This window comes from Penicillium psychrosexuale (genome assembly GCF_028828465.1).
Source record: "Penicillium psychrosexuale strain IBT 29551 chromosome Unknown utg000004l, whole genome shotgun sequence".
Lineage (NCBI taxonomy): Eukaryota > Fungi > Ascomycota > Eurotiomycetes > Eurotiales > Aspergillaceae > Penicillium > Penicillium psychrosexuale.
The window spans coordinates 991075-1015401 of NW_026643189.1; the positions used below are offsets into that span (position 1 = coordinate 991075).

The 24327-nt window shown below is 51.1% G+C and overlaps 10 protein-coding genes across 10 annotated transcripts; 8 read left to right on the plus strand and 2 right to left on the minus strand.

Moving 5' to 3' along the window:
• Positions 1-133: 133 nt before the first annotated feature.
• On the minus strand, positions 134-2170 carry N7518_006172 (Zn(II)2Cys6 transcription factor domain-containing protein; the record flags this gene model as incomplete). The annotated part of the gene is made up of 2 exons (XM_057187099.1): positions 134-1497; positions 1555-2170. 2 exons carry the CDS (start codon positions 2168-2170, stop codon positions 134-136), a joined length of 1980 nt encoding a protein of 659 aa, XP_057038802.1.
• A 1157-nt stretch (positions 2171-3327) lies between these two features.
• N7518_006173 (U6 snRNA-associated Sm-like protein LSm7) lies at positions 3328-3886 on the plus strand (the record flags this gene model as incomplete). Its single annotated transcript, XM_057187100.1, has 3 exons — positions 3328-3505; positions 3625-3696; positions 3759-3886. 3 exons carry the CDS (start codon positions 3328-3330, stop codon positions 3884-3886), a joined length of 378 nt encoding a protein of 125 aa, XP_057038803.1.
• A 478-nt stretch (positions 3887-4364) lies between these two features.
• Positions 4365-8215, minus strand: N7518_006174 (uncharacterized protein; the record flags this gene model as incomplete). The annotated part of the gene is made up of 3 exons (XM_057187101.1): positions 4365-5303; positions 5355-7993; positions 8062-8215. 3 exons carry the CDS (start codon positions 8213-8215, stop codon positions 4365-4367), a joined length of 3732 nt encoding a protein of 1243 aa, XP_057038804.1.
• Positions 8216-8857: 642 nt separating this feature from the next.
• N7518_006175 (CCAAT displacement transcription factor COY1) lies at positions 8858-11132 on the plus strand (the record flags this gene model as incomplete). Its single annotated transcript, XM_057187102.1, has 2 exons — positions 8858-8987; positions 9034-11132. The coding sequence occupies 2 exons, from the start codon at positions 8858-8860 to the stop codon at positions 11130-11132; spliced, it is 2229 nt and encodes a 742-aa protein (XP_057038805.1).
• Positions 11133-12861: 1729 nt separating this feature from the next.
• Positions 12862-13675, plus strand: N7518_006176 (uncharacterized protein; the record flags this gene model as incomplete). The annotated part of the gene is made up of 2 exons (XM_057187103.1): positions 12862-13125; positions 13181-13675. The coding sequence occupies 2 exons, from the start codon at positions 12862-12864 to the stop codon at positions 13673-13675; spliced, it is 759 nt and encodes a 252-aa protein (XP_057038806.1).
• A 731-nt stretch (positions 13676-14406) lies between these two features.
• N7518_006177 (rRNA 2'-O-methyltransferase fibrillarin family protein) lies at positions 14407-15743 on the plus strand (the record flags this gene model as incomplete). The annotated part of the gene is made up of 4 exons (XM_057187104.1): positions 14407-14476; positions 14608-14816; positions 14884-15069; positions 15219-15743. The coding sequence occupies 4 exons, from the start codon at positions 14407-14409 to the stop codon at positions 15741-15743; spliced, it is 990 nt and encodes a 329-aa protein (XP_057038807.1).
• An 821-nt stretch (positions 15744-16564) lies between these two features.
• On the plus strand, positions 16565-17533 carry N7518_006178 (SDR family oxidoreductase; the record flags this gene model as incomplete). Its single annotated transcript, XM_057187105.1, has 1 exon — positions 16565-17533. The coding sequence occupies one exon, from the start codon at positions 16565-16567 to the stop codon at positions 17531-17533; it is 969 nt and encodes a 322-aa protein (XP_057038808.1).
• A 356-nt stretch (positions 17534-17889) lies between these two features.
• N7518_006179 (mitochondrial processing peptidase) lies at positions 17890-19569 on the plus strand (the record flags this gene model as incomplete). Its single annotated transcript, XM_057187106.1, has 5 exons — positions 17890-18039; positions 18095-18220; positions 18276-18353; positions 18417-19111; positions 19179-19569. 5 exons carry the CDS (start codon positions 17890-17892, stop codon positions 19567-19569), a joined length of 1440 nt encoding a protein of 479 aa, XP_057038809.1.
• Positions 19570-20154: 585 nt separating this feature from the next.
• On the plus strand, positions 20155-21081 carry N7518_006180 (2EXR domain-containing protein; the record flags this gene model as incomplete). The annotated part of the gene is made up of 1 exon (XM_057187107.1): positions 20155-21081. One exon carries the CDS (start codon positions 20155-20157, stop codon positions 21079-21081), a length of 927 nt encoding a protein of 308 aa, XP_057038810.1.
• Positions 21082-21164: 83 nt separating this feature from the next.
• N7518_006181 (tRNA (cytosine-C5-)-methyltransferase) lies at positions 21165-23989 on the plus strand (the record flags this gene model as incomplete). Its single annotated transcript, XM_057187108.1, has 4 exons — positions 21165-21188; positions 21256-21449; positions 21530-23632; positions 23695-23989. 4 exons carry the CDS (start codon positions 21165-21167, stop codon positions 23987-23989), a joined length of 2616 nt encoding a protein of 871 aa, XP_057038811.1.
• Positions 23990-24327: the final 338 nt, after the last annotated feature.

Genomic DNA, 24327 nt, shown 5'->3' on the forward strand with positions numbered 1-24327 from the left:
GAAGAAAAGAAAAAAAAGAAAGAATAACGCTAAACAGAGGGATATCTAACATAGTACTCCCACACCCAACCCATTGCCAATATGTAAAAACAAAAGAAAAAAGTACAAATCAATACACAGAAAAGTCGATACTTTACGCATGCACCATACGCCGATCACGATCACGATCACGGTCACGGTCACGATCAGCCTCACGTTCCCGTTCCCGTTCTCGGTCATAAGAACCAGCATTAGAAGCCGGAGCCGGGCCTGGAGCAGGAATAACACCGGCAGCAGCACTCATACCTGTGTGTTCTCCACGCTCGGCACCAAGCTCCCTCTTCTGGACAGCGGCAGCGACGCGTGTGTGATGATCAACAGTATCCATAATAGCCTGTCTAAGACGTTGATTGGCATCGGGATCTTCGTCCTCGGAGCGATCCGAGACACGACCAGCAGAGGCATGAGGGCGGTCCCTCTTTTCTGTCTCGCTCACTGCCCGTCGCGGGGAATTATCACCTGAAGGAAGCTCCATCGGGACCGCAGAGCCAGGAGCCAGGTTCGGGGCCGAAGGGGCCGACTCACGGCGGTGTTGGTAGTAGGCGTTGACCTCTGGCTCGAAGGGCGGTTCTCGGGGATGCTCGCGCTCGGCGGAGATCGGGGGTAGTGGACCCATAAACCGGGGTGGGGTGACGTTTGAGCTGGAGCGATCGTTGTCGGGACGCTCGTTGGATACCGTTGAGGTGGTGATTCCCGCACGCAATGCTGCCACTTCGTCTTCTTTGACGTCGCGCCAGGAGCACTTGGCGTGTTTCTTCGTGCAGCCAACGCAGGCTGTGAGGTTCTTGAGGCAGTCCATGTGGAGGCGGCGGCAGCGGTCACAGGGTGGGATGACGCGCTCGCCGCGCTGGAGCTCTTCCATGCGAGCTATCATTTCTAGCTTGAAAGGGCCCCCGTCGTCTTTTTCTTGGTGGATTGATTTTGGCGGTGGGAGGAGGGATGATGGGGTGCTTGGGATGGCGACTGGGGTTGCCGTCGCCGGGTTGTAAAGACTGTAGTCTGCTGGATCGGAGGCACGGGGCCGTGGGAGTGGCTGAGGGTTGGCTGCTGGGGCTGCTGCATCTTCATAGCCGCGAGCGTGGCGGTCAGCCGTTGTGAAAAACCTCTTCATCAGATCTGCACGGGTGGTTGGGGAGGCACCTTTGATCGATTGTCCGTTGATCATGGTGACATTATCGGTGGATTGTGAGAACATGAATTGAGATGATTGGGATGACACAGGGTTCTCCTCGGTGTGCTCGGGTTCAGGGCGATGGGCGTTGACAGCGACGAAACCAGACGGAGAGGGGTGAGATGATGATACATGACCGTTACCTGGGCCATGACCGTTGGCATCGCGCCACACTTCGGGGACATTTCGGGATTGCGTGTGTAGAGAAGCATCGTTCTCTCGTCGAGTGACAATAGCATTGCGACGATTCTTCAAACGATGGTTAAGCTGTCGCGCTCGAGCAGAGACTTGAACACAAAGATTGTCAGTCAACTCCTAGACTGATATACATAGTGATTCCTTACCTTGATCAGCCATCTGGATGATATGGTACAAGTTCTTTTCAAGAATCTCAAGCGCGCCTAGCTCCTTTTCCTCATCCTCGATGATAGGCTGAGGTGGGATCATCTTCTGCGGCATGCCAGAGGCAATCAAAACGAAATCCTCCTCACTGATTTCCACGCGACACTGCTTGGTATAGAACTGGCAGACTCGCACGCCATTGCGCGACTTCTCCAGATTGAATTGCTCGGGCTTATTCTTTGCGAATTCGACCACATCGAGCCAAGTCACCGTGGGCCCGTCTTTCCCATGGGATTTCAACACTTGCGGCGGTCCATCGAACAGGCGCTCGAAGCGCTTGATCAAGATCGGACCGAGCGGGCATGCGCCTAAATTTCCGGCAATGCTCTCGTGACGGTGTAGAACGCCGTCGTATTCGCCGAGTAGATGGATGATCGCGGGCATGGTATCGTCGATGGAGACGAGTGGGAGGTTGTCAGGGTATTGCCGTGCCAGATAATTTATCTGCAGGTGGTTCGAGTGCGTCTTGGGCATTTTCGATGCCATGCCATGATCGTTGGCGGGAGACCGAGGCCGCTTATGAGAAGACGACTCCGTTGTTGGGGTGTGAGATTCCATTGTGGGAGTTAGGAGACCCCTATGTGCACCCTGGAGTGGTGTGGGATGGTGGAAAGAGAGGAAGAGAATGAGATTGGGAGGAAAGAGAGGAGAAATCGCGGAGAGTGTTCAGATAAGAGCGCGAAGTATGAAACTCGCGCGGAGATGAAGCGGACTTGCGCGGAGGGAACCGGCAGGTAACTCCTTTTTAGAAGACTTAAGCTACATCCATGAAGGTGGAGGAATGAGAAGAGAAAGTGTACGCCTTCAGAGGGACGGAACAGCGCACGGGGAGTGGAGAGGAAAAACGTGATCTGGGTTTCCGGTTGGGGTCCCGGGGCTTGGAGAGTCGGTTTTATTTATTTTTTTTTTTCATTTATCATTTGATCATTATTCCTGTGATTGACGAATCGTGTTACGCAGCAATTCCGAACTCGCACAATGTGAGGATCTGCCACCAAAGTACCTGGTCTTAAGTTGTAGGGAGTCCTCAGCGGAGTCCCGCCGGAGGGTTCCGCTGACCTGCGATACGCTGCTTCAACCGTACAGTTACACCTTGCCTATAGTCTCGCATATTTTGTATGCCAAATGGATTCTACATGACAGTCGATCATTCTATACATGACGACTGTTATCTCTCGAAAAATAAGCCTTTCAGCCTTGTGGAGTGTTGGTTTCGCTGATGCCTGAGCGGGCTGAAACATTTTGGTCCCGGGGAGCTCGGAGGGAATCACAAGATAATCATCTGGCCTGGGATTCGTTTTGGAAAAAGAAGTCGAATTGGTACATAATATTCTGAATATCCATAGATATACATACACATGCAAGTACATGGAATTAAAGGAATGTATGGTCTTCAACGGTGAAATGTCCAGACAGCTGATAAGATACATGTAATCTCGCTGTAAAATACCTCCGAGCGGGATTCCTCGTAGCCGTCAATCGCAAAAGTACAGCGATAATCAGTAATTCCCATACCAAGGCGGACTCCTTCCTGCCTGAGGCCGCCGTCCCTAAAAATCCCTCATAGACGCGTCCACCTTGCTTGTACCTTCCGCTCTCCCCCAGACAACAGAGAAGATACCGAGATACCCGTCTGTGTCCATCGGATCCAAGCTTTTATTCCCTCACCTATTATCTTCCTTGCTTTTTTTCTAAATCCCTCAATTTCACACGCCATGTCTGAACGAGGCTCGTTCCGAGGCGGTCGCGGTCGTGGAGGCCGTGGCGGCCAGGGCCAGCAGAAAAGTGGCGGTGGTGGCGGTGCACAGGAGAAGCCCAAAAAGGAAAACATCTTGGATCTCGGCAAGTACATGGACAAGGAGGTTCAGGTGAAGTTCAATGGCGGTCGTGAGGGTATGTTGGATTATCTCTTCTTATATTTGCTTTTTATCTTTGCTCTTTTTATTTCATTCTGCTTTTGGTCTTGACTTCTCATCGCATCTATGAACTATATATGCTGACTCTAATAACAGTCACCGGTACTCTCAAGGGTTACGACCAGCTGATGAACCTGGTCCTCGATGACGTGAAGGAGACCATGCGTGGTGAGTTCCAACTTCCTTACTTGAATCTAATCTATTATCTCTGCTTGTATTAACTCCCACAGACGAGGAGGGTAACACTACCACCCGCTCAATGGGTCTGATCGTCGCCCGTGGCACGTTGATCGTACTGATCTCCCCCGCCGACGGAAGCGAGGAGATCCCCAACCCTTTCCTGCAATCAGAAGAGTAAAAAAAAGGCTCTCTTTCACGTATTATCTTCTTTCCGGGTTTCATTCTTTCCGGATCGGGACGTCATTTCAGGAAATGGACATCCTGCATCTAGTTGGAGTTTCAAAACATTACACACCTTAATGTCCCAATGGCTTTCGGCGTGCGCCGGAACATACGCTCATCAGTAGCTACGAAGGGAACGAACGCAATATGATGATTTCACTTTTTTTCTTTTCTGTCGACTTGGAATGTGCATGATAGGACTGCTACTGTGGTGCAGTTCTGTCTTTCGTCTCTATTTTCTTCTCAAAAGGAAGTGATGAATTTGGGATCGGCTCATGATACATAGCGCCAAAACCAAACTAGGATATAACCGAAAAAAATCAATAAAGTCAACACGAGAGCTATCCAAGCGAACTGAACTCCGTAGGTATCATGTATTAAAAGCTAACATAATATATTCACATACTATCCTGTACACTCCCCCGATCGCCGATCTACTGGCCCACTTCCCCAGATGTAGGACCCACCGTCTCTCCAAACTCAGCGGAGTCATCGGAAGCATCACTATGGTCATCGGCTGGCAAAGAAACCCGCCGCGGCTCTGCATCCTTCAACCTTCTTACACCCTCTGCCTCCTCGACCCAGGGCCCGACCTTCTCCGTGCCGTCGATATACTCGGCAGCAATGCGCAGATTCAGACCCGCGCTAAGGGCACGCTCGATGCGGGTCTCGCGATTCTGCGACACAAGCGTGCGGAAAACGTGCACGAAGAAGCCGCCGAGAATATCAACGCTCCAGTCCTCCGGAACAAGCTCAAGCACTTCACGGACATCGAACCACGCCGCGAAGCGCGCGAGGAGATCGCTTGTGCGCTCGATACGGTCGGACACGTCCTCAATGTGGAGAAACTCGTCGAGCAGGTGGCGGAAGAGCGTTGTCTGTAAGGTATAGTCTGCTAGTTCTGGTAGGATGCCTGTTGAAGAGGAAGAGCTGCGCGGACCGCCGAAGACACAGTAGCGGATTGCGGAGTCGTAGTCGCCTAGCCCGTGTGTGAGGAGATGGAGGGCCGGGCCATGGTGGCCTTGTAGGCCGTCGAGGATAATGCATTCCGAGACTAGCTCGTTCTGGAATGGCTCGATGCGGGTGAGGACGTTGGGGATTGAGTAGCTGATTCCTGTTGGGAGGGGTTGCGAGGTAAATTGAGAGCCAGAGATTCCACCCAGCAGCTGAAGTAACCGGAGTCGGGACTGCCACCAGGGCTCTGTGGGGGTGTTCTCGATTATGAAGTTCAGGTATGTCGGTTTGGGAGCACGCAGGGCTCGATAGGTGGAGTAGGATTCGGCCAAAGAAGCCCGTGCTTCGGGAGATGACTCAAGCACGGAGAGTACCGTGTCTAAGTAGTATGAGATCAGGTCGTCGGCATATTGCGTGTACTATATTCCGGTCAGTGCGATGTCTATGGACTAGGCAACAGGACGTCTTACATTCTTTGCAAATACCAGGTGCTCTAGGTAGACCTGGACCGCGTTTGGAGCTCGCTCCTTGAGTAAAGCAACAACATCCGCCGGTTCGAGCCTAACACGGCTGGCATTGTCTGCGAATATCTGGATGCCCAGATTGGGGTTTCGCCCAGCCAGCCAAGAGCCATACTCTTCAACCAGCTGCACGTCCTTGATCTTGACCAAGTACCTGCGCATCTGCGTCTCCACACCATCCGCGGAGACCTCTCCGCCAGCGTCAGTCTCCCCATCAACGATTCGCTGCCAGGTTTTGAGGACATTTCGAGCCATTTTTCGGCTTTGATACAAACGGCTTAGCACATAGAGCCGCTTGTATGTTTCCAAGAGCATCACTGCTCGGTCGAAATTGCCTTTCCAATTGTCGACCAGCCTATTCAGCTCGGCGCGAATTGGCGACGCTGCCCGCTGATCTCGCGTCAGATAGGCATCTTGTTCCAAGGTCAGGTGCAACAGCGCGGCATCTGTGCTATCTAAAACATACGTCTCATCGGTGATACTACCATATCCCCGCTTCTGCTGCCAGGAGAGAAGGAATCGTTTCACCATATTGAGAACAGGAGTGCGAGAAGCATCCAATCCAGACGATTCGACGCCTATCTTTCCGACTTGTTCAAGATATTGTTCCGCCATGCTTGCCAGCCCAGCGTGTATCCATATACCCTGGGGCCCCTGCAAAACCTCGCATCGCAACAGAGGAATAAATAGCAATGCCAAACGCGGATCGAGGTTATCTGCCAGCAGCGCTTTCTCGGTGCCATCGATTGCCGTGGCATCACGGTCGTCTGGCTGCATGGAGAGGAGGTCTCCATAAAGCATAAGGCTGGCCTTTTGTTTCACATAGCTCAATCCAATAAATTCGGCCTCGGTCTTTGGCTCGGTGTTCTGGACGGAGAGTAGAAGATCCAGAATGGCATCCCGATGCAGCACCGTGTGCTCGTTCTCTTCCGTTTCCTGGGCCCTCTGCAGGGTGTTCTCCAGCTGGACTATCAATGGATTATGCAGTACGCGCCATATTTGAGATCCAGACCACATGACAAGACTGCTTTGGACCTTGCCTAGTCCATGTGCAAATTTTGCTTCTTCGGCATCGCGTTGAGCCTCCCAGCCTTGGATTGCTGAACCGTCGCTCTTCTTGATTCCCTCCGAGTCGGCCAATTCTTGCGAATCAAACAGCTCTTTCTCTTTTTGGGAGTGCTCGATGGATGCCTCGGTTCTCGAATCTGCTACCGACACATGCGGCGGCAGCGTCGGGTTTTTGAGGCGGACCATCCGCAAGAGCTGCCCGATTTCGTTGAGCTCAAGATGGCTAGGGCTGAGGGTATGTCGAAGGCCGACTTGGGATTGTGTCTCTCCAGGAGAAGGTATCTCTAACCAGCTCTTGGTCCGCTCAATCTCCCCTGGGTCGTCGTCCCAACGTTGGATTTCGAGTCTTGTTCGAGACTTCTCACCGTCTTCGTCTTCGATAACAGCGAGAACAAACTCCTCTTTAGCATCTTCACTAGTCTGAAACATCTCATCATTCTCGTTTGTGTCAATCACAACCGACTTTGGAAATCTGTGGAAGTTAATTGTGCCCCGGACAACTTCACCGTCCATGTCGACAAACATGCCAACGCCCGGTTCTGTTTCCTCAGTTCCGGTCACAAGTAGAAACTCAGAAGGTGTCGGGGACACCACGTGAGGCTGGAGACGCTTTCCTTGTTTTGTTGGCGGAGGTAGAGGTGGTAAGGGCTTCAAGCTGTCGTTGGTGGGAGACTTATTGTCTGACTCTGGGTCACTAGGGGGCTTAGGGGAGCTCTTCCCATCTCGCTCCTCAGAGCTTGATCTTCTGGGTTCCCCGGTAGATGTGAAAGGATCCGGTGTCCCTGATGGTGATCTATCTAGCTGGGCCGTTTGTGCCTGCGGTGAGAGCATGCCCACAAAGGTATTCATACTATTGCTTCTGCCATGCCCCGAGGCATCACTTGGTGGAGAAGCAGGGTAAGATGAAGAAGGTGAACGTTTCAGCGGAGTGCGCGGCGCTGGGTTCATGTCTTCCACATGCCCCGACTCAAAAACCTCATTCGAAGAGGATATTGGGAAGAGCGGGATCTTCTGTTGATGCGCCACTTCGAGTAATGAGTATGAATGTGTATCCGCAGCACATGCGATCGTTCCTCGTCGCGCCGCAATCAAGCAACCAGGAAACTCGATCTTCTTGATCCGTCGCGCCTCATCCCCAATCTGGACCAGCATGATTCTGTTCTGCACAGCAATCATGATAGTCGGATTTTCGCCTTCCTCTGCATCCCAGTTGAGATCCAACCCACCGATCCAGCGGCAGTGATTGACCTTTGTGGCTCCAAAAGCCGGGCTGAGCTCCGGCAGCATGTAGAACGTAACGGTGCCATTGCAGAGAACACATGCCTTGTTTACTGAGGACAAGAGAACGATTTGTCGAACACCTTCCTGATCACTACCCGCTGGGGGACTCTGGGCGAATAGGATCGGTAATCGGGATGCCAATATAAAGGTAGGTTCGGCGGCTTCGTCTAGGGATGATGGCGGGAGACATACGAAGTGCAAGATCTCGGCTGCAGATGTGCCAATGTATAGGTTTTCATCTGTACGAGGTTAGTCAGCTCTGGGGCCATCCATGGATGGAGCAGGCACCGAAACAGATAGAGCTTACTCCAGTATTCAACACAGGTGATGTAGACGTTGTCGCTATGCTCAGTCGCTAACGGCACATCCTCGAAGAGGGAATGTAACAAATACGGCACAGTCACTGGTGGACTGGTCTTGCGCCTTTTGCGTGGACCAATTCCATCGTCTGAACCCATCATGAGGCTGTAGTTCTGAGCATCTCCCCGCAAGCTTGGATCGTGACAATGGGAGGGCGGTCAGTAGCTGGGGCCAAAGCTCAGGGGCAACTAATGGTATTTGTCAGGCAGAATATAAAGCGATCGATACACGCGTGTGAAGATGCAATCCTAAGTTTGCACACATTAGTATTGAAGCTGATTTTCTAGGACCTAAAAACTTATTCTTAGGCTTTAGTTTGGTGCTCTCTGTCTTACTAATTTTATTTACAATCTGAAGCTTTAAATGTGATGCTCAAGTAGGACATAAAGGCGGTCAGTTAGGCGGTCATCAATCTATAAGCGGCCGTTGTCTCCTGCCATACATTATATTGTTGGAAACGGGTGCCTCGGGTTAACTGCGGTCGTCTTGAAACAATACACTCATTATATAGTCTCCATGCTTGAGGTCCCTGGGTGTCCTCTCACGTTTTGTATCACCTTTGTCATAAATCTGTATCCAACAACGCCAATCCCAGATCGTACGTTGTACACATACAGTCGGAACAATATCGGCCCGTTCGCCGCGTGTCCTGTTCCTCGCGATAACATATCTCCATCTCTCCCCTTGGTGGACTGCTATTTGATGTGGGGTGACAGTGCAGACCTCTGGGGTTAGGACTGACAATGGATTCATTCGCCATTACAGAGAGTTTGGTCCCTCAGGACCAACATGACACCCAACCTGAATCATCCATGTCCAGCAAATTAACCGAAGAGACCAACAAGTTCCAACGCGCCATTTCAGCCTGGAGAGGTAATTATCTTCTTATATGTTGCTGAGTCTCTACTGACATATATAGGGATTGATTTGGCCAACACTATTGCGAAACTCGATACCACCGCTGCGGACCTCGTTGAACAACAGCGCGATGCACTCGTGCAAAGAAAGGACTTGGCACAGAAGACGAAAGCCTACAAGAAGCTAGATGATGAATCTAAGCTCTCGGAATATAAAACACTACTGAAGTCCTATCAGTCCTTTATTGATCTCTTGACCAATCAAGGCAAGACGTCATCGTCCTCATTCTTACAACTATACTCTTCCTTATCCGAAGCTCCGGACCCCTACCCACTCCTAGAAGCTTCTGTCGACTCCCTTGTCCTGTCCGAAGATACAGTTCCCAAACTGACCTCAGAACGGGACCAATTGCAGAAGTCGGTGGATCGTCTCACCAGACAACAAGAGGAGACCGAGAAACGCCTACAGGAGGAACGTGCTGCGCGGAAGAAACTAGAGGAAAACCAGGAATCAAGAGCTCAGGAAATCGAAGCATCGTGGGAAGCTGTTTTGACAGAAAAGACAAATAACTGGGCGGCAAAGGAGAAGACTTTAGAAGAGAAAGTGGAAAACCAGGATCGATTGATCAAGGAGCTCAAAGCAAGCTATGAGGTTTCCCAGCGCCTAGGTGAGGGTGGGAATCAAGGTGATGATAGTGAGGGTTCGCGGAGTGGCGCTACTGCAGCTGAGCTCGAGCTGGTTTCTGCCGATTTAGAGAAAACGAGCTTGAGATTGGCTGACGTGGAAGCACGCAATGAACAAATGCGGTTGGAGCTGGCTCACGCTGTATCACATGCATCTGGTCCGATTTCTGTTGAGGACGACCCCGATTATCTACGACTCCAGTCAGAGAACTCTTCATTGCTTCGCAAACTAGATGCTGCACGATTTGACAAAGACTCAGAACGACACACCTGGGAAGCTAAACTGCTTCAATCGGAGCGGGCAGCTTCTAAGGCAGCAGTGGAAAGGGAAGAGTTGCGTGTGCGGTTAGCAAAGGTAGCCGACTACGATGAGATCCGGCGTGAGCTAGAGATGATCAGGTCGATTGAGTTCGCAGCTGGCGATGATGATGAGCCGGGAGACGGTGCTGGTGGTGGTTCTGCGGTTGACGCCAATGGTGAGGGGGCCAAATCCAAAGACAAGAACTCTCTAGAGCAACTCCTTATGGCCCGGAACAAGAAATTGACGGATGATCTCACCGTCCTGCGAATGTCGCACCGCGATATCCACGGGCAGCTCGAAACACTACGGACCGAGCTTTCGACTTCGAAGACAGAGCTGGAGAAGTCACGCACCCTGGCAACTACTCTTGAGAATGACCTTCTTCGTGTGCAAGATGAGGCTGCAAATGCTTTCCCATCCTCGGCGATGTCTGTTGCAGGAACCTATACCTCAAGATATCCATCTTCTGCCCGTCGGGGCGCCTCATCGCCCACCTCATCCATCATCTCTGGCTTTGACCAGAGTGCAGTGTCTGCAAACACCATGGAATCTATCCGTGCAGGAGAAGCCGTTGGTGGCGGCTCTGGCCTCCTACCCATGATCCAGGCCCAACGAGACCGCTTCAAGAAGAAGAATGCTGAGCTCGAAGAAGAGCTATCAAAGCTATATGCCACTGTCAAGTCCCTCCGACAGGAAGTTGCATCACTCCAAAAGGACAACCTGAGTCTCTACGAAAAGACTCGCTATGTCTCGACCTACAGTCGTGGCCAGGGTGCCTCCACATCTGCATCGTCGTTTGCAAATACTCCCAGCTCAACTTCTATCTATACCTCTGCAGATACGCCTTCGGGTCTGTCCCTTGACCGATACCAAAACGCCTACGAGGCTCGAATCTCACCGTTTGCTGCGTTCCGGGGCCGTGAATCCACGCGCGCATACAAACGCATGAGCCTACCAGAGCGTATCGTCTTCTCTCTTACTCGAGTCATTCTTGCCAATCGGACAAGTCGGAACCTGTTCGCTGGTTACTGCTTTGCACTCCATCTTCTACTTTTTACTGTGCTCTATATGATGAGCACGACGGATATCGAGAAACATAGCGCTATGGGCGCCGCCGGTAGCGCCGCTGCTGCTGCATACGGTAGTAGCAGCGGGGGTGGAAGTGGGCACGGGTAGTGGCGGGAGTCAGCTGAAAGGTGATGACTGGCAGCAGGAAGGTTTCAACTAATATTCCAAGGTTTTTTCTGGTGTTTACACAGCGAAGAGCTCCGGAGTTCCTTTTTTACTTTTCTATTTTTACTCTTTCTCTTCATGACGATCATACGTCCTGGCGTCTGGGATTAAGTGTTTCTCTACGTTGTACTATTCTGGGATGTGGGTTGAGAGCGGCATCGTGTGTAAATTTGATTTCTGGCAAATATCATGTGTCTGTGACCAATATAGATGGCCGTAGATTTCGGATGTTTCCAAGGGATGTGATGAGCTTAGGTGTGTTTAGGTGTGTCCGAAGTAGATCCAAGCCCTAATCACATCCCTTTTGAGGCTATGTAAGGAGACTTGTTTGGCCCTACTTGGCCTCTCGGGTCGGATTGGAATTTTCCTAAACCCCCTCATATATATGTACTCTTTCTCCTTGGAGACTCGGAAGTGTTGTTCACGCAATACTACCGGTGAATGTAGGCTTTGATGCTGACATACGATGTTTGGAAGGCATTATGCTTGAGATATCAAAACATTCTTAAGCCCTCATCAATCCCAATTCTGGGTAATCATGCATGTCAGTTAGGTACAAAGATACCTGTCAGTTCGGACTTCACTCCCGATGTCAATGTGATGCATTAGTGTCGGAGAATTATGGCCTAGCAGATATATATATCTCACCGGTGGCTTGCCCAAGTCAAATAAACATAGGCAAAAATGCCGACAGTTAATAAAAACAAGTGTCATCGGTCACATAAATAGATGCAAGCTGCGATCATTACAAAGGGTCTGAGCAACTTCATGTAAGATGGCGTTATTTAGCCGCTGGTGCGCTGTAACATGGAAAGGGAAAAAACAAGACGGGAGAACGGAAGCCAACCCCGCCATGTCAGCCACCACAATCCAGCATTGGAAGACGGATTGTGAACAAATTGGCTCGAAATTAGGACTATAGCATGGTTGAAAACATGAAAAAGCTCTATTTGATAAGTGCCAGGGACCCATGTAGCTAATGCCTGCAATATTTTCCCCGAGTTCTGCACAAATCGTAGGATTATGGCCTAGCATCGATGCCTCTGCACACTAGCCTATACTGGCAATGATCTCGCACATCTAACCCAACACACATGGCACTGTTCTTCAGTCAGACTTATTAATAGCCCCGGGGAATTTATAGCGCTCACCACATTGGCTCGGTTCGAGCTCCTACAATCGAACCGCCAAGGGAAACCCCGTTGTTTTGCTTAGCGCATTGCTATCATGATTTAGTCAAAGTCGCTTGCAGCCGACGACAAATCAGAAGCCAAAGAGGCTGGGAGGGTCAGCACTGGGCGCATCCATCTACCAATGAGAGGCTGTGGTCGAGCTTTAATCCCTGCTAGTACCTGCAGGTTGCATCGATCACTCTGTTAATAGCACACAGCATTGTTTCGAGTCGGACCTGTGTTACTATCTTTGTTATATGCTTGAATTGAAGGATAGTTGCAATTACCACCGCGTCTATATGTATACCTGCCCCTCGGCCCGGCCAATTTATCATGTCAACCCTTCCCTTGTCATTTCTTCTTCAACACGCTTACCTCCCTTCCTTCATACTTCATACCCGACTTGTATCAAAGGCTTGCTGGGCAATCTTTGATTAATCTGAAAAAAGTCATCGCCATTGACCGTCTATTTATCTGCCTAGCCTGAACACATAACAGCAATGCGCTTTGCTTCTCTCATCATCTGCCTGGCAGCAGTATCGCTTGCTGCCCCAACAAGCTTCCTTGACGATGCATACAACTGGACTGAGGAAATGGCAGAATTCTACGGAAAAGTGAGCCAGTACATCAACACCGCAAAACACAACATCAGAGCACCGGGGGCTTGCGATGTCTCTAAGATTGCTCTGCCTTCCTATGCTTCGGGAATGGCCAGCCCGTCAGGCCTAAAGCCAAGATACGTTGCACTCGGTCGAGGCACGCAGGTATGACAAGCTCCTGAGATACTTTATTGAGTTACATCGCTCATTATAGAACTAGAACTACACATGTGCGGACTCTACTTCCAACTCCACACCCGCGGCTGTAGGAGCTGTCGCAAGACTGTACAATGCCACATGCATTGCAGCCAACTATCCCGATCTCCTGGCAAAGCTTCCCAACCTTGCCTACACGGTTTCCCTACCGACCAACGAAGATGCCTCGTTCCCTCCCGCCAACCTCGACTTGATGGGTCACCACTTCTTCTTCACTGATGTTACCCCCGAGTTCAACTTGAACACCACTCCCGAAAAGCAGGATGGGATCGTCATGGCAAAGAAGGGAGGTGCATTAGATGCACCCTCAGGTTCAGTGTCAGGGCAGTACGGTGCTGTGCCTTGGCTCTATCTCACTTCTACCGATGGCACGGTGGGCAACTACAAGAGTGTCTATCGAGTCAACACTGCCGCTGGATCGCCACCAACGACCTGCAAGGGTATGCCACTCGCATTCCAAATGCAATATGCTGCGAACTACTACTTTTTTGGAGAGTAATTGATTGTTTTTTGTTATGTTTGTATATACAGAAGGGGACTTTGGTCGGAGGTTTTGATTTTTCTATTTGTGAGGCGGGCGCTATCTTACTTTGCTACTATTATTTATTTCATGACCGATTATGAGCTGGTGCCAAGGAATTAATTGTTATTCTTCATCGATCGTACTCCGTAGTGTTCCATCTCACCCACTGCAGGGCTAATTCGACAGGAGCACATTGCAGACAGAACTTATATTTTGGTTGGTCCAATCACTTCGTTCAAACTTAAATGCTTGAAATACCATCACTGAATAATCAACGATAATTTTGTCTATTTTCAATCGCAGCTTTGCATTTCAGACAATACAGGGCTTGACGGATCACGTGACATACACATGGAGGAATACTCTCACGTGACGCTCTCACACGGAGGACACGCTAAACTGGAAACAACCTAGCGCCGTTCTGATTTTCTGAAAGATCCCAAAGGCGCAAAAAAAAATCTCGACCGCATCAACGAGCAGCATCGGTATCGATCCGTATCCGACAGATAGTCAGCGGCCAATTCTGTTTGAATTGCTTGATCCAACTATCTCTGATACGTTGCCAATTTTTTCTCTCCTCTTTATCGACTCTCGGAACTTTTATTCCAATTTTCAACTACACTCGGTTCAAGCACTCGGAAACGACAGCTTAACCTCCCTCTCCTCTGACTTCTTTTATAACCGAGTCTTTTCTCAACACACATAAAATGTCTTCTTTCGCTCCTCGTGGACGTGGTGGATTTGGTGGTGATCGCGGCGGTGGCCGTGGTGGTCGAGGTTTGTTCAGTCCGATCCATTTGAGCAGCAAGCATTCAGGTCCAAAATCTCGCTGGTGATTCTATCGCACCGATGGCCATGGTCCTGTTTCTTGTTGCGATACTATAGTTCACATTGCTGACTTGTTGAAGGTGGTTTCGGCGACCGTGGTGGCCGTGGAGGTGGCCGTGGTGGCTTCGGTGATCGTGGCGGCCGTGGAGGTGGCCGTGGTGGATTCGGTGACCGTGGCGGCCGTGGAGGTGGTCGCGGTGCTCCTCGTGGTGGCCGTGGTGCTCCTCGTGGTGGCCGTGGTGCTCCCCGCGGTGGTGGTGGTGCTCGTGGTGGTGCCAAGGTTGTCATTGTAAGTGTTGGAAATTCTCATGGACATGGGTATCAGTCACTAACGGAATCTTTTCTCTTGCGAATAGGAGCCTCACCGTCACGCCGGTATCTTCGTCGCTCGCGGTGGTAAGGAGGACATGCTTGTGACGAAAAACCTTACGCCTGGAACTGCTGTCTACGGCGAGAAGCGCATTTCTGTCGAGGGCCCCGCAACTGAGGATGGTACTGTCACTAAGAACGAGTACCGTGTCTGGAACCCCTTCCGTTCTAAGGTAAATACTCCTCCTTATCCTGGGCTAAAGATGCATGGTATCCTTGGCGATTTCATCGAATTTTTCTCGGAATTCTTCAATATCGCCCCGATAGCCATGGCTGCCTTATCGTCTAGTCCTTCTTTTCTAACGTCTTCTCCCTTTTCTAGTTGGCTGCTGGTGTGTTGGGTGGTCTTGATGATATCTACATGAAGCCCGGCTCCAAGGTTCTTTACATCGGTGCTGCCTCCGGTACCTCCGTTTCTCACGTCGCTGATATTGTCGGCCCCACTGGTAACGTCTACGCCGTCGAGTTCTCCCACCGCTCTGGCCGTGATCTGATCGGCATGGCCACTCACCGTACCAACGTCATCCCCATTGTTGAGGATGCCCGTCACCCTCTCCGTTACCGTATGCTCGTCCCCATGGTCGATGTCATCTTTGCCGATGTTGCCCAGCCCGATCAGGCCCGTATCGTCGGATTGAACGCCCACATGTTCCTCAAGGATGGAGGTGGTGTCATTGTCTCCGTCAAGGCCAACTGTATTGACAGCACAGCCAAGCCCGAGGTTGTGTTCGCTAAGGAGGTCCAGAAGATGCGCGAGGAGAAGATTAAGCCCAAGGAGCAGCTGACCCTCGAGCCTTTCGAGCGTGACCACTGTATCGTCGCTGGTATCTACAAGCGTACCGCATAAAGGTCTTAATCTCTGGTCTCTGGTTATGTCCATTCCCTTTTGATGTTCCCCTCGGCGTCTCGTGTTCTGTGATGTATCGAATGTTTTCCACCTTTCTTGTGACAGGTATTTCCGCCTATGTACTTTTGGCTGCGTCTTAAAATTTAGTTTTCCTTTTCGATGAATTTTACACGCTGGAATGTGTCATACTGAGTGTCTTGATCTGAGGTGATGAGATGGTTAGCGTATGATATCCGTACCTAGGTAGCTGCAAGTGGCCAATACAAGCGATTTGAGTCTTGCTAACATTTCGCCGGCAACATTGGAGCATTCTTGTAGATGTAGCTGCCAGTTGTTCTACAAGTGTCTGTCGACCGATATAGAGCGTATCTGGCAAAGACTCAGAGCAATTCCAACAAAAAAGCAGCACTTCGGTAATTCCTACTAGCATCGTCTAGGAATGAAAAAGGTAGGTCATCTTCCCAATGGTGCATTCTCGGACTTGCCCCGGGCCTCCCGGTAATCGGATTGATGACCGAGACTTGCACCGAGAAAATGACTCGGAATTGATGCGCGAGAACTTGGACTAATCGATCATATTGGGGGGATATGATAATACGATTGGCTGATGGGGAATTACTATGACCGAACGAGCGTGGGGGAGAGACAAGTTCCGCTTCAACCCCGCAAGGTGTGTTACTATATAATGGCAACGCATGTAATTTCCGTTCTACATAGTTGAATATACTGCTATTCATTGCACTGCCCTCTTGCCAATAACCAAACTTACCTGCATCAATTGACCCAATTACCCAAACTACCTTGTCTTATACATACCCATAATGTCGATTCTCATCACCGGTGCGGGGGGCTATGTCGGCCAGGAACTAGCGGCTTCCCTGCTTGCAAGCACACCAGCCACGACAACCGTGACAATCACCGATATCGTTGAGCCCGAGATCCCAGAGTCGGCTGCACAGTATGCAAACCGCCTCAGGTGCGTCAAGGCGGATCTCACCTCCACCAAAGAGGTCGACGAGCTGATCAGCGCATCCAACCCCTACGAGACAGTCTATATCCTCCATGGTATCATGTCCGGCGGCTCCGAGGCCAATTTCGAGCTGGGCATCCGTGTCAACCTCGACGCAACACGGTACATTCTGGACCGGCTACGCAAGACCGTGCCCGGAACGAAGGTGGTCTTCACATCATCACTGGCAGTCTACGGCCTTGCACCACTAGGATTCGTCATTGATGAGACAAACTTCCCTCCTGTGCCATCTTCCTCATATGGATCGCAGAAACTCATTATTGAGACACTGCTGAACGACTACTCGCGACGCGGATTCCTGGATGGCCGGTGCGTGCGTCTGCCCACGGTGACCGTGAGAGCTGGCAAGCCCACTCAGGCTGCCAGTAGCTTCGCCAGTGATATCATCCGCGAGCCCTTCCACGGTAAGAAGGCTATTTTGCCGGTGGCCAAGGAGACGGAGATGTGGATTTGCTCGCCGCACACTGTTATCAAGAACTTGATTCATGCCCGTGAGGTACCCAAGGAGGCATTTGGAGATTCAAGAGCTGTTAATCTTCCTGGGTTGAAGGTTAGTATGCAGCAGATGTTGGATGCCTTGTTGGAAGTTGGTGGCAAGGAGCGTCGGGATCTCGTGGAGGAGAAGTATGACGCTGCCACCGACAAGCTTGTGCAAACATGGACTCCACGATTTGATACTGCTCGTGCTTTCGAGTTGGGTTTTGCAGCGGATATTTCGATGGAGGAGAACATCAGACAGTTTGCGAGCCGATTTGTATGAGCTGGAGGCATGTAGCCAATCAATAGACGCGAAATTGGATGACCGAAATTGAAAGATCGGAAAACCAGGCATATCCGGATACGTTAGCATCAGGCAAGCCCCATTTTAACATTATAAAGAACAATAAAGACAATATACAGGCCAATTTAGACCGTATTCTAGCCCACTTTATGAATTAATGCAGTGTAAGGAAGTATTCGGGATGTCAAGGGCGGTTTGGAAAAGCGGGTTATGTAATTGGCTGAGCTGGGCGAACAATTTCAGACTTCGGAACCTCAACCTCAGGGCGTCTCCATCAGCTCTTTTCTCCATCTCTTCTCCCTTCCCCCTCCCTCCACCCATACAAGTCGCTCCCAATGGCTTCTCGGCGCCTTGCTTTCAACCTAAACCAGGCTCTCCGCACTCGTGCGGCCCTGAAGTCCATCCAGCCCGTGAAGCGTGGCTTTGCGTCCCCGGTTGCGTTGCCGTCCACCACCCAGTCCACCACCCTCTCCAACGGATTCACGGTACGAACATGCAATTCATCTCAATGATATCGCAATTTAGCTAATCATCTTCTAGATCGCCACTGATCATTCGCCATGGGCCCAAACCTCGACGGTCGGCGTGTGGATCGATGCCGGTAGCCGGGCAGAGACTGACAAGACCAACGGAACCGCACACTTCCTTGAGCACCTTGCCTTCAAGGTCCGACCCTACAAACCCCAAACTACGAAGCGCTTTTATCTGATAATATGACTAGGGCACCAACAAGCGCTCCCAGCACCAATTGGAGCTTGAGATTGAGAACATGGGTGCTCACCTCAACGCCTACACTTCGGTACGAGCCGGGAAACCACCCACCAACGTCTACCATACCTAATACTGATCGCGAATACTATAGAGGGAAAACACTGTCTACTACGCCAAGGCCTTTAACAACGATGTCCCCAAGGCCGTCGACATCCTCGCCGATATTCTTCAGAACTCCAAGCTCGAGGCTAGTGCCATTGAGCGTGAGCGTGATGTGATCCTGCGCGAGCAGGAGGAGGTCGACAAACAGCTCGAGGAGGTTGTCTTCGACCACCTTCACGCCACTGCTTACCAGGCCCAGCCCCTCGGCCGCACCATCCTCGGCCCCAAGGAGAACATCCAGACCATCACCCGGGACAACCTGACCGACTACATCAAGACCAACTACACTGCTGACCGCATGGTCCTGGTCGGTGCTGGTGGTATCCCCCACGAGCAGCTCGTGAGACTCGCTGAGGAACACTTCGGTGGCCTCCCCAGCAAGCCCCCTACCTCCGCTGCCCTGGCCCTCACTGCCGAGCAGAAGCGCATTCCCGAGTTCATCGGTTCCGAGGTCCGTCTCCGTGACGACACCATCCCCTCCGCCCACATCGCTCTCGCCGTCGAGGGTGTTAGCTGGAAGGATGATGACTACTTCACCGCTCTGGTCACCCAGGCCATCGTCGGTAACTGGGACCGTGCCATGGGCCAGTCGCCCTTCCTCGGCAGCAAGCTCAGCTCCCACGTCAGCCACCACAACCTGGCTAACAGCTTCATGAGCTTCTCCACCAGCTACAGCGACACCGGGTAAGTTTTGTTTCCTGTTGATCATCTATGTATATCCTTGATCAAAAACATGCTGACTTAATATTAGTCTCTGGGGTATCTACCTTGTCAGCGAGAACCTCACTCAGCTCGATGACCTGATCCACTTCACTCTCCGCGAGTGGTCTCGTCTGTGCAACAACGTCAGCTCCGCTGAGGTTGAGCGTGCCAAGGCCCAGCTTAAGGCTTCCATCCTCCTGTCTCTCGATGGCACTACCGCCGTCGCTGAGGATATCGGCCGCCAGATTATCACCACTGGCCGCCGTCTGAGCGCCGAGGACATTGAGCGTACTGTCAGCCAGATCACCGAGAAGGACGTCATGGACTTCGCTACCCGTAAGTTGTGGGATCAGGATCTCGCCATGAGCGCTGTCGGCAGCATCGAGGGTATCCTCGACTACCAGCGTATCCGTGCAGACATGTCCCGCATGATCTCGTAAAGTTGTTCTAGAGTATGATCGCGTGTGAAGATAGCTGCTGAATACTCCAGGAAAACTGGGTTTTTGGTGGCTTTGATTTGAATGTACTATCAATCATTGCCTTGGGCTGTTAGATCCCAAATTCGTGTGTGAAATAGCAATTAATGGTTTGCCATAGTAGACTATATAGTTTGCTGCTTTTGCAGCAAGCATACCAATCATCTCCTTTGTTTGTTCTATTTCTTCCAGTGCACTGTGAGGTTTTTTTTTCTTTCTCTGCGTAGTATCACCACCATCGTAGTTGCCTCTATCGCCGAGTGTCTGGAATTGGTCGTCGTTGCACCCAAGTCCTCGTGTTTCCTACATCTCACAGTTCTTTGCATTTGAGTTTACCCTTCTTCGCTTACTCTATGCCAGCCTGGTCAGAACTTCAAACCACAAGTACCTATCTGGATACTTTACTTTGACGATTGGCATCTCTGCTGACTGGGTTCAATTCTTGAGCTCTTGTATGTTTTCTCGCTATCTTCACTTGGTCATCATTTCTCACCACTGCTGTTTCCTTCTAACCGACATCGATATTTTAGTGACTGAACCTCTCTCATCATGGCGCGATTCTCTACCCTTCCAGCCGAGTTGCGCGAGCTGATTTGGGAGTTTGCCCTTCCAGCGCGAGTCGTTGAGATTGGAGAACCATGCGACCCAGATATCTTACCAGAGGAAGACCTCAGACGAGCATGGGTCCTTAACAGAAAGTATCCAACCATTGCTCATGTCTGTTTGGAATCACGCCGAATTGCTCTGGCCAAATTCAAGCTCCCCAAAGGTGTTACTCTTGCGCAGGATTGCATGACAGATGATCGATGGTGGTGGAAGTCGACCGACATTATTCACTTCAATGCTCCAGAGATTATCGCACCAACGCAAAGATGCATACTAGAAGACAACCTATTCGACTTGATAAGTGTTCCTATTCTATGCAAAAAGGTCTCTATCAGTGCAGACATTGTTCACCCTTTTTTGCGTTTCCGTACTAGGTCCGAGATCCCACACTCGATAGTATGGGAAGTGCTTTCCTCAATGGAGACATGCATAATAGCCCTACACACAGTCTGTATCCGAGCCACCAACGAACAAGCTCAGGAGCTGGGCCTCTTTGGCAACGGAGACGAGCCAGCACAGTTGATCGACCCGTTTGACAAGGCAGCTATCAGGCGATTCAGACAGCTCTGGATGGACACAAAACAGGAGGTCTCTTCAGTCAAGTTTTTTGATACAATCGACACCGGAAGATTCACTTTTCGAGTCGAAAGGTGGCTCGCAGAGATGTCAGCGGAGTACATCGACTTCAAATGGACCGATCCACCGTTCCCAACCCCAGGACCGCGGGCTATAAGTGCAGCACTTCGTCGATTCCCAGCTCAAAGACACAATTCCGACGCGAAACAATATCTTGTCGGATTTCCCAGTCTGAATCTGAGGATCATGTTTCGACTCTGCCCACCTGCAGTGGTCGATCCGGTGATTACATAACCATCCCGCATTTGATCGGGAGATTTTTTGAAGGCGATTTTGTTTGAAGTACACTTTCCTATAACTCTTACCACATTATAACAATGGGAAAACGTGGCGGCAAAAAGGTAATTTTATCTTTCAGACGTGTTATATGAGATATTTGTTGTACTGACTGTGTCTCCTTTCTTACAGGGTGGTAGAGGCCGCGGCGGTGGCGGCGGCGCAGGCCGTACGCGCGCTCAATGGCAAGATATTACCAGACAGAACGAGAGGTTCGAACGCTACTACAATGAACCCGAGTTCATTCCGGAGGAGGAAAAGGAGGCCTTCTGGGCTACCATGCGCAAGGATCTTCCCAACAGCTTCCGTTTCACTGGTTCTCGAGGGTAAGTCACCACTAGGCTTTTTTTTTGCGACGCGCCCCGGGAGGTTTCAAGTAATATTGACTGTTGTTTACTTTCATTAGACATGCGCTGGCTGTGCAGCAGAGTCTTAAGGACCGCTACATTCCCGAAATCACTTCTATCAAATACGAGGACGAATTCGTCGAGCCCCCGCGCCCAGTTTCGTGGTACCCAGATCAGCTCGCTTGGTCCATGACCACTCCTAAGAATGTCATCCGCCGATTCGCACCTTTTGCTTCGTTCCAGAAGTTCCTTGTCGCCGAGACCGACGTCGGAAATATCAGTCGCCAGGAGGTTGTTAGCATGATTCCTCCTCTCCTCATCGACGCTAGACCTGGAATGACTGTATTGGATATGTGCGCTGCGCCGGGCAGCAAGTCTGCGCAGCTCATGGAGCTGCTTCATGCAGGTGAGGAAGATGCGATTGCGCAAGTTACTGAACAGATCAAGAACGGCACTGCTGGACCTGAACCCATCGGCCCCGAAGGATTGAACGACGATGGCCGAAGCACCGGTCTTCTGATTGCCAACGACAGCGACTACAAGCGCGCTCACATGCTTATCCACCAGATGAAGCGCCTGAGCTCGCCCAATCTAATAGTAACCAACCACGATGCCACACTGTTCCCCTCCATCAAGCTGCCTCCTCTGCCCACTGCCGATGGCAGCAAACCCCAAAACAGATATTTGAAGTTTGACCGCATCCTGGCAGATGTTCCTTGCTCTGGCGATGGTACCGCACGCAAGAACGTCGGTGTCTGGAAGGACTGGACCCCTGGCAATGCTCTGGGACTTTACAGCACGCAATCTCGGATCCTGGTTCGCGCCCTGCAAATGCTGAAGGTCGGTGGACGGGTCGTCTACTCAACCTGCAGTCTGAACCCCGTGGAAAACGAGGCTGTCATTGCTACTGCAATTGAACGCTGCGGTGGCGCTGCCAACGTTAAGATCATTGATTGCAGCCAGGAGCTGCCCGGCCTCAAGAGAGCTTCCGGTCTGCGAAACTGGAAAGTGATGGACCGAGAGGGCCGCATGTGGAACAACTGGCAGGAGATCGAGGAGCACCGAGACCAGGAGGGCATCAATGGTCTTGCCAGACTTGCAGAGGGCATGTTCGCCCCAACAGGCGAAGCTGCCAACCTGCCGCTTGACCGATGCATGCGTGTCTACCCCCACCAGCAAGATACTGGAGGTTTCTTCATCACAGTTCTTGAGAAGACCTCCGAAATCAAGGCCAAGCCGGAGAGCACCAACGTTATCCCCAAGGGTTCCATTGCAGCTCTCGCCGCGGAACTTGATTCTAGGAAGAACGAGGTAAATGGACAGCCTCTGGAGAGACTCGAGTCGCTGGATGAATTAGTCACTCCCGATGAAGAGGTAGAGGAAGAACTCGCAAAGAATACCTCTGTTGCTGAGGCCGTTCACCAACTTCCGTACTCTGCTACCCTCGATGCATCCACCCCTGCCTCTCCCGTGAAACGGGCTGCAGGTGACCTTGAAGCAGAAATTCCTGCCAAGAGGAGTAGACTAGACGATGGCACAGAAGTCATGCTCGGTGACCGGCCCGTCCACGCCCCAGCGCATGGAGTGAGAACTGGCCTTGACACTCCTGATGACAGCACACCTTCTACCTCCGCGCCTACCGCACAGTCTTTCAAGAAGAAGGGTCCCCGTCAAGAGGAGCCGTTCAAGTACCTTGATCCCAATCACGAGGAGCTTGTTCCTATCTATGAATTCTACAAGTTGTCGGATCGATTCCCCCGTGACCGTTTCATGGTCCGCAATGCCGAAGGTCTCCCAACCCGCACAGTTTACTACACCAGTGCCTTGGGACGGGACATTCTCACCTGCAATGAAGGCCATGGCATGAAGTTCGTCCACTGCGGTGTGAAGATGTTCGTTAAGCAGGATGCACAGCGTGAGAACGTCTGCAGATGGCGTGTTCAGACCGATGGCCTGAAAATCATCGAGCCGTGGCTGGGCCCTGAACGGTCCGTCGTTTTGACCAAAAGGGAGACTCTGCGTCGTCTCCTCGTGGAGATGTTCCCCAAGGTCACCGACGATGGCTGGAAGTCTCTGGGCGAGATTGGCGAGCAAGTGAAGGATATCCCCATGGGGTGCAGCATTCTTCGCGTTCAAGCGAACGTCGGAGAGGATGGTCTTCCGTGAGTTTTCCCCTTTCATATTCCTTTGAGTGATATTTGCGTCTTACTAACATAATCTATAGTGAGGCCATGGTTCTGCCATTGTGGCGATCTCTCTATTCTTTGAACCTTATGCTTCCCAAGGAAGAGCGCCGCGCCATGTTGCTGCGTATCTTCAATGACTCCACCCCTCTGATCAACACCACACAGAGGCAGGGTGTCAAGACCGAGCCGACCGAGCCGACCGCTGAGGCCGAGGACGTTGCACTGAAGGAAGAGAATCTCGAGGTTGGACAGGAAGCGCAGGACGAAGTGGATGATCGTGAGACATACACCAAGGATGGCGATGAGGAGGATCGCTTCAACACCACCGTGTAAATGGTTTTATTTTTTTGCTCCTAATATGGAGATCTCTTTGCCGTATCAAAAAGCCAATATCATGAATTCCCCTTAGGTTCGTTCACCCTTGGTAGTTTCCTAAGTGAGCTGTATCATTAGGAATCTCATACAACGTGCACCGGCTAAATTCAGGCCCCCACAACTTCCCCGCAGGAAAATTGCTTACTTTTAATTCCGAGTTGATTAAAATCTCCTGCCATTTGATATGTGGAAAAAATACACCCCCGCAATGCAACACGGAGCATCCGGGGACCCCTCAATTTGTCTGGGGTAATGACGAAGGTCTGGCTTGGGAAAGGGGTCATTGCTATAGTAGT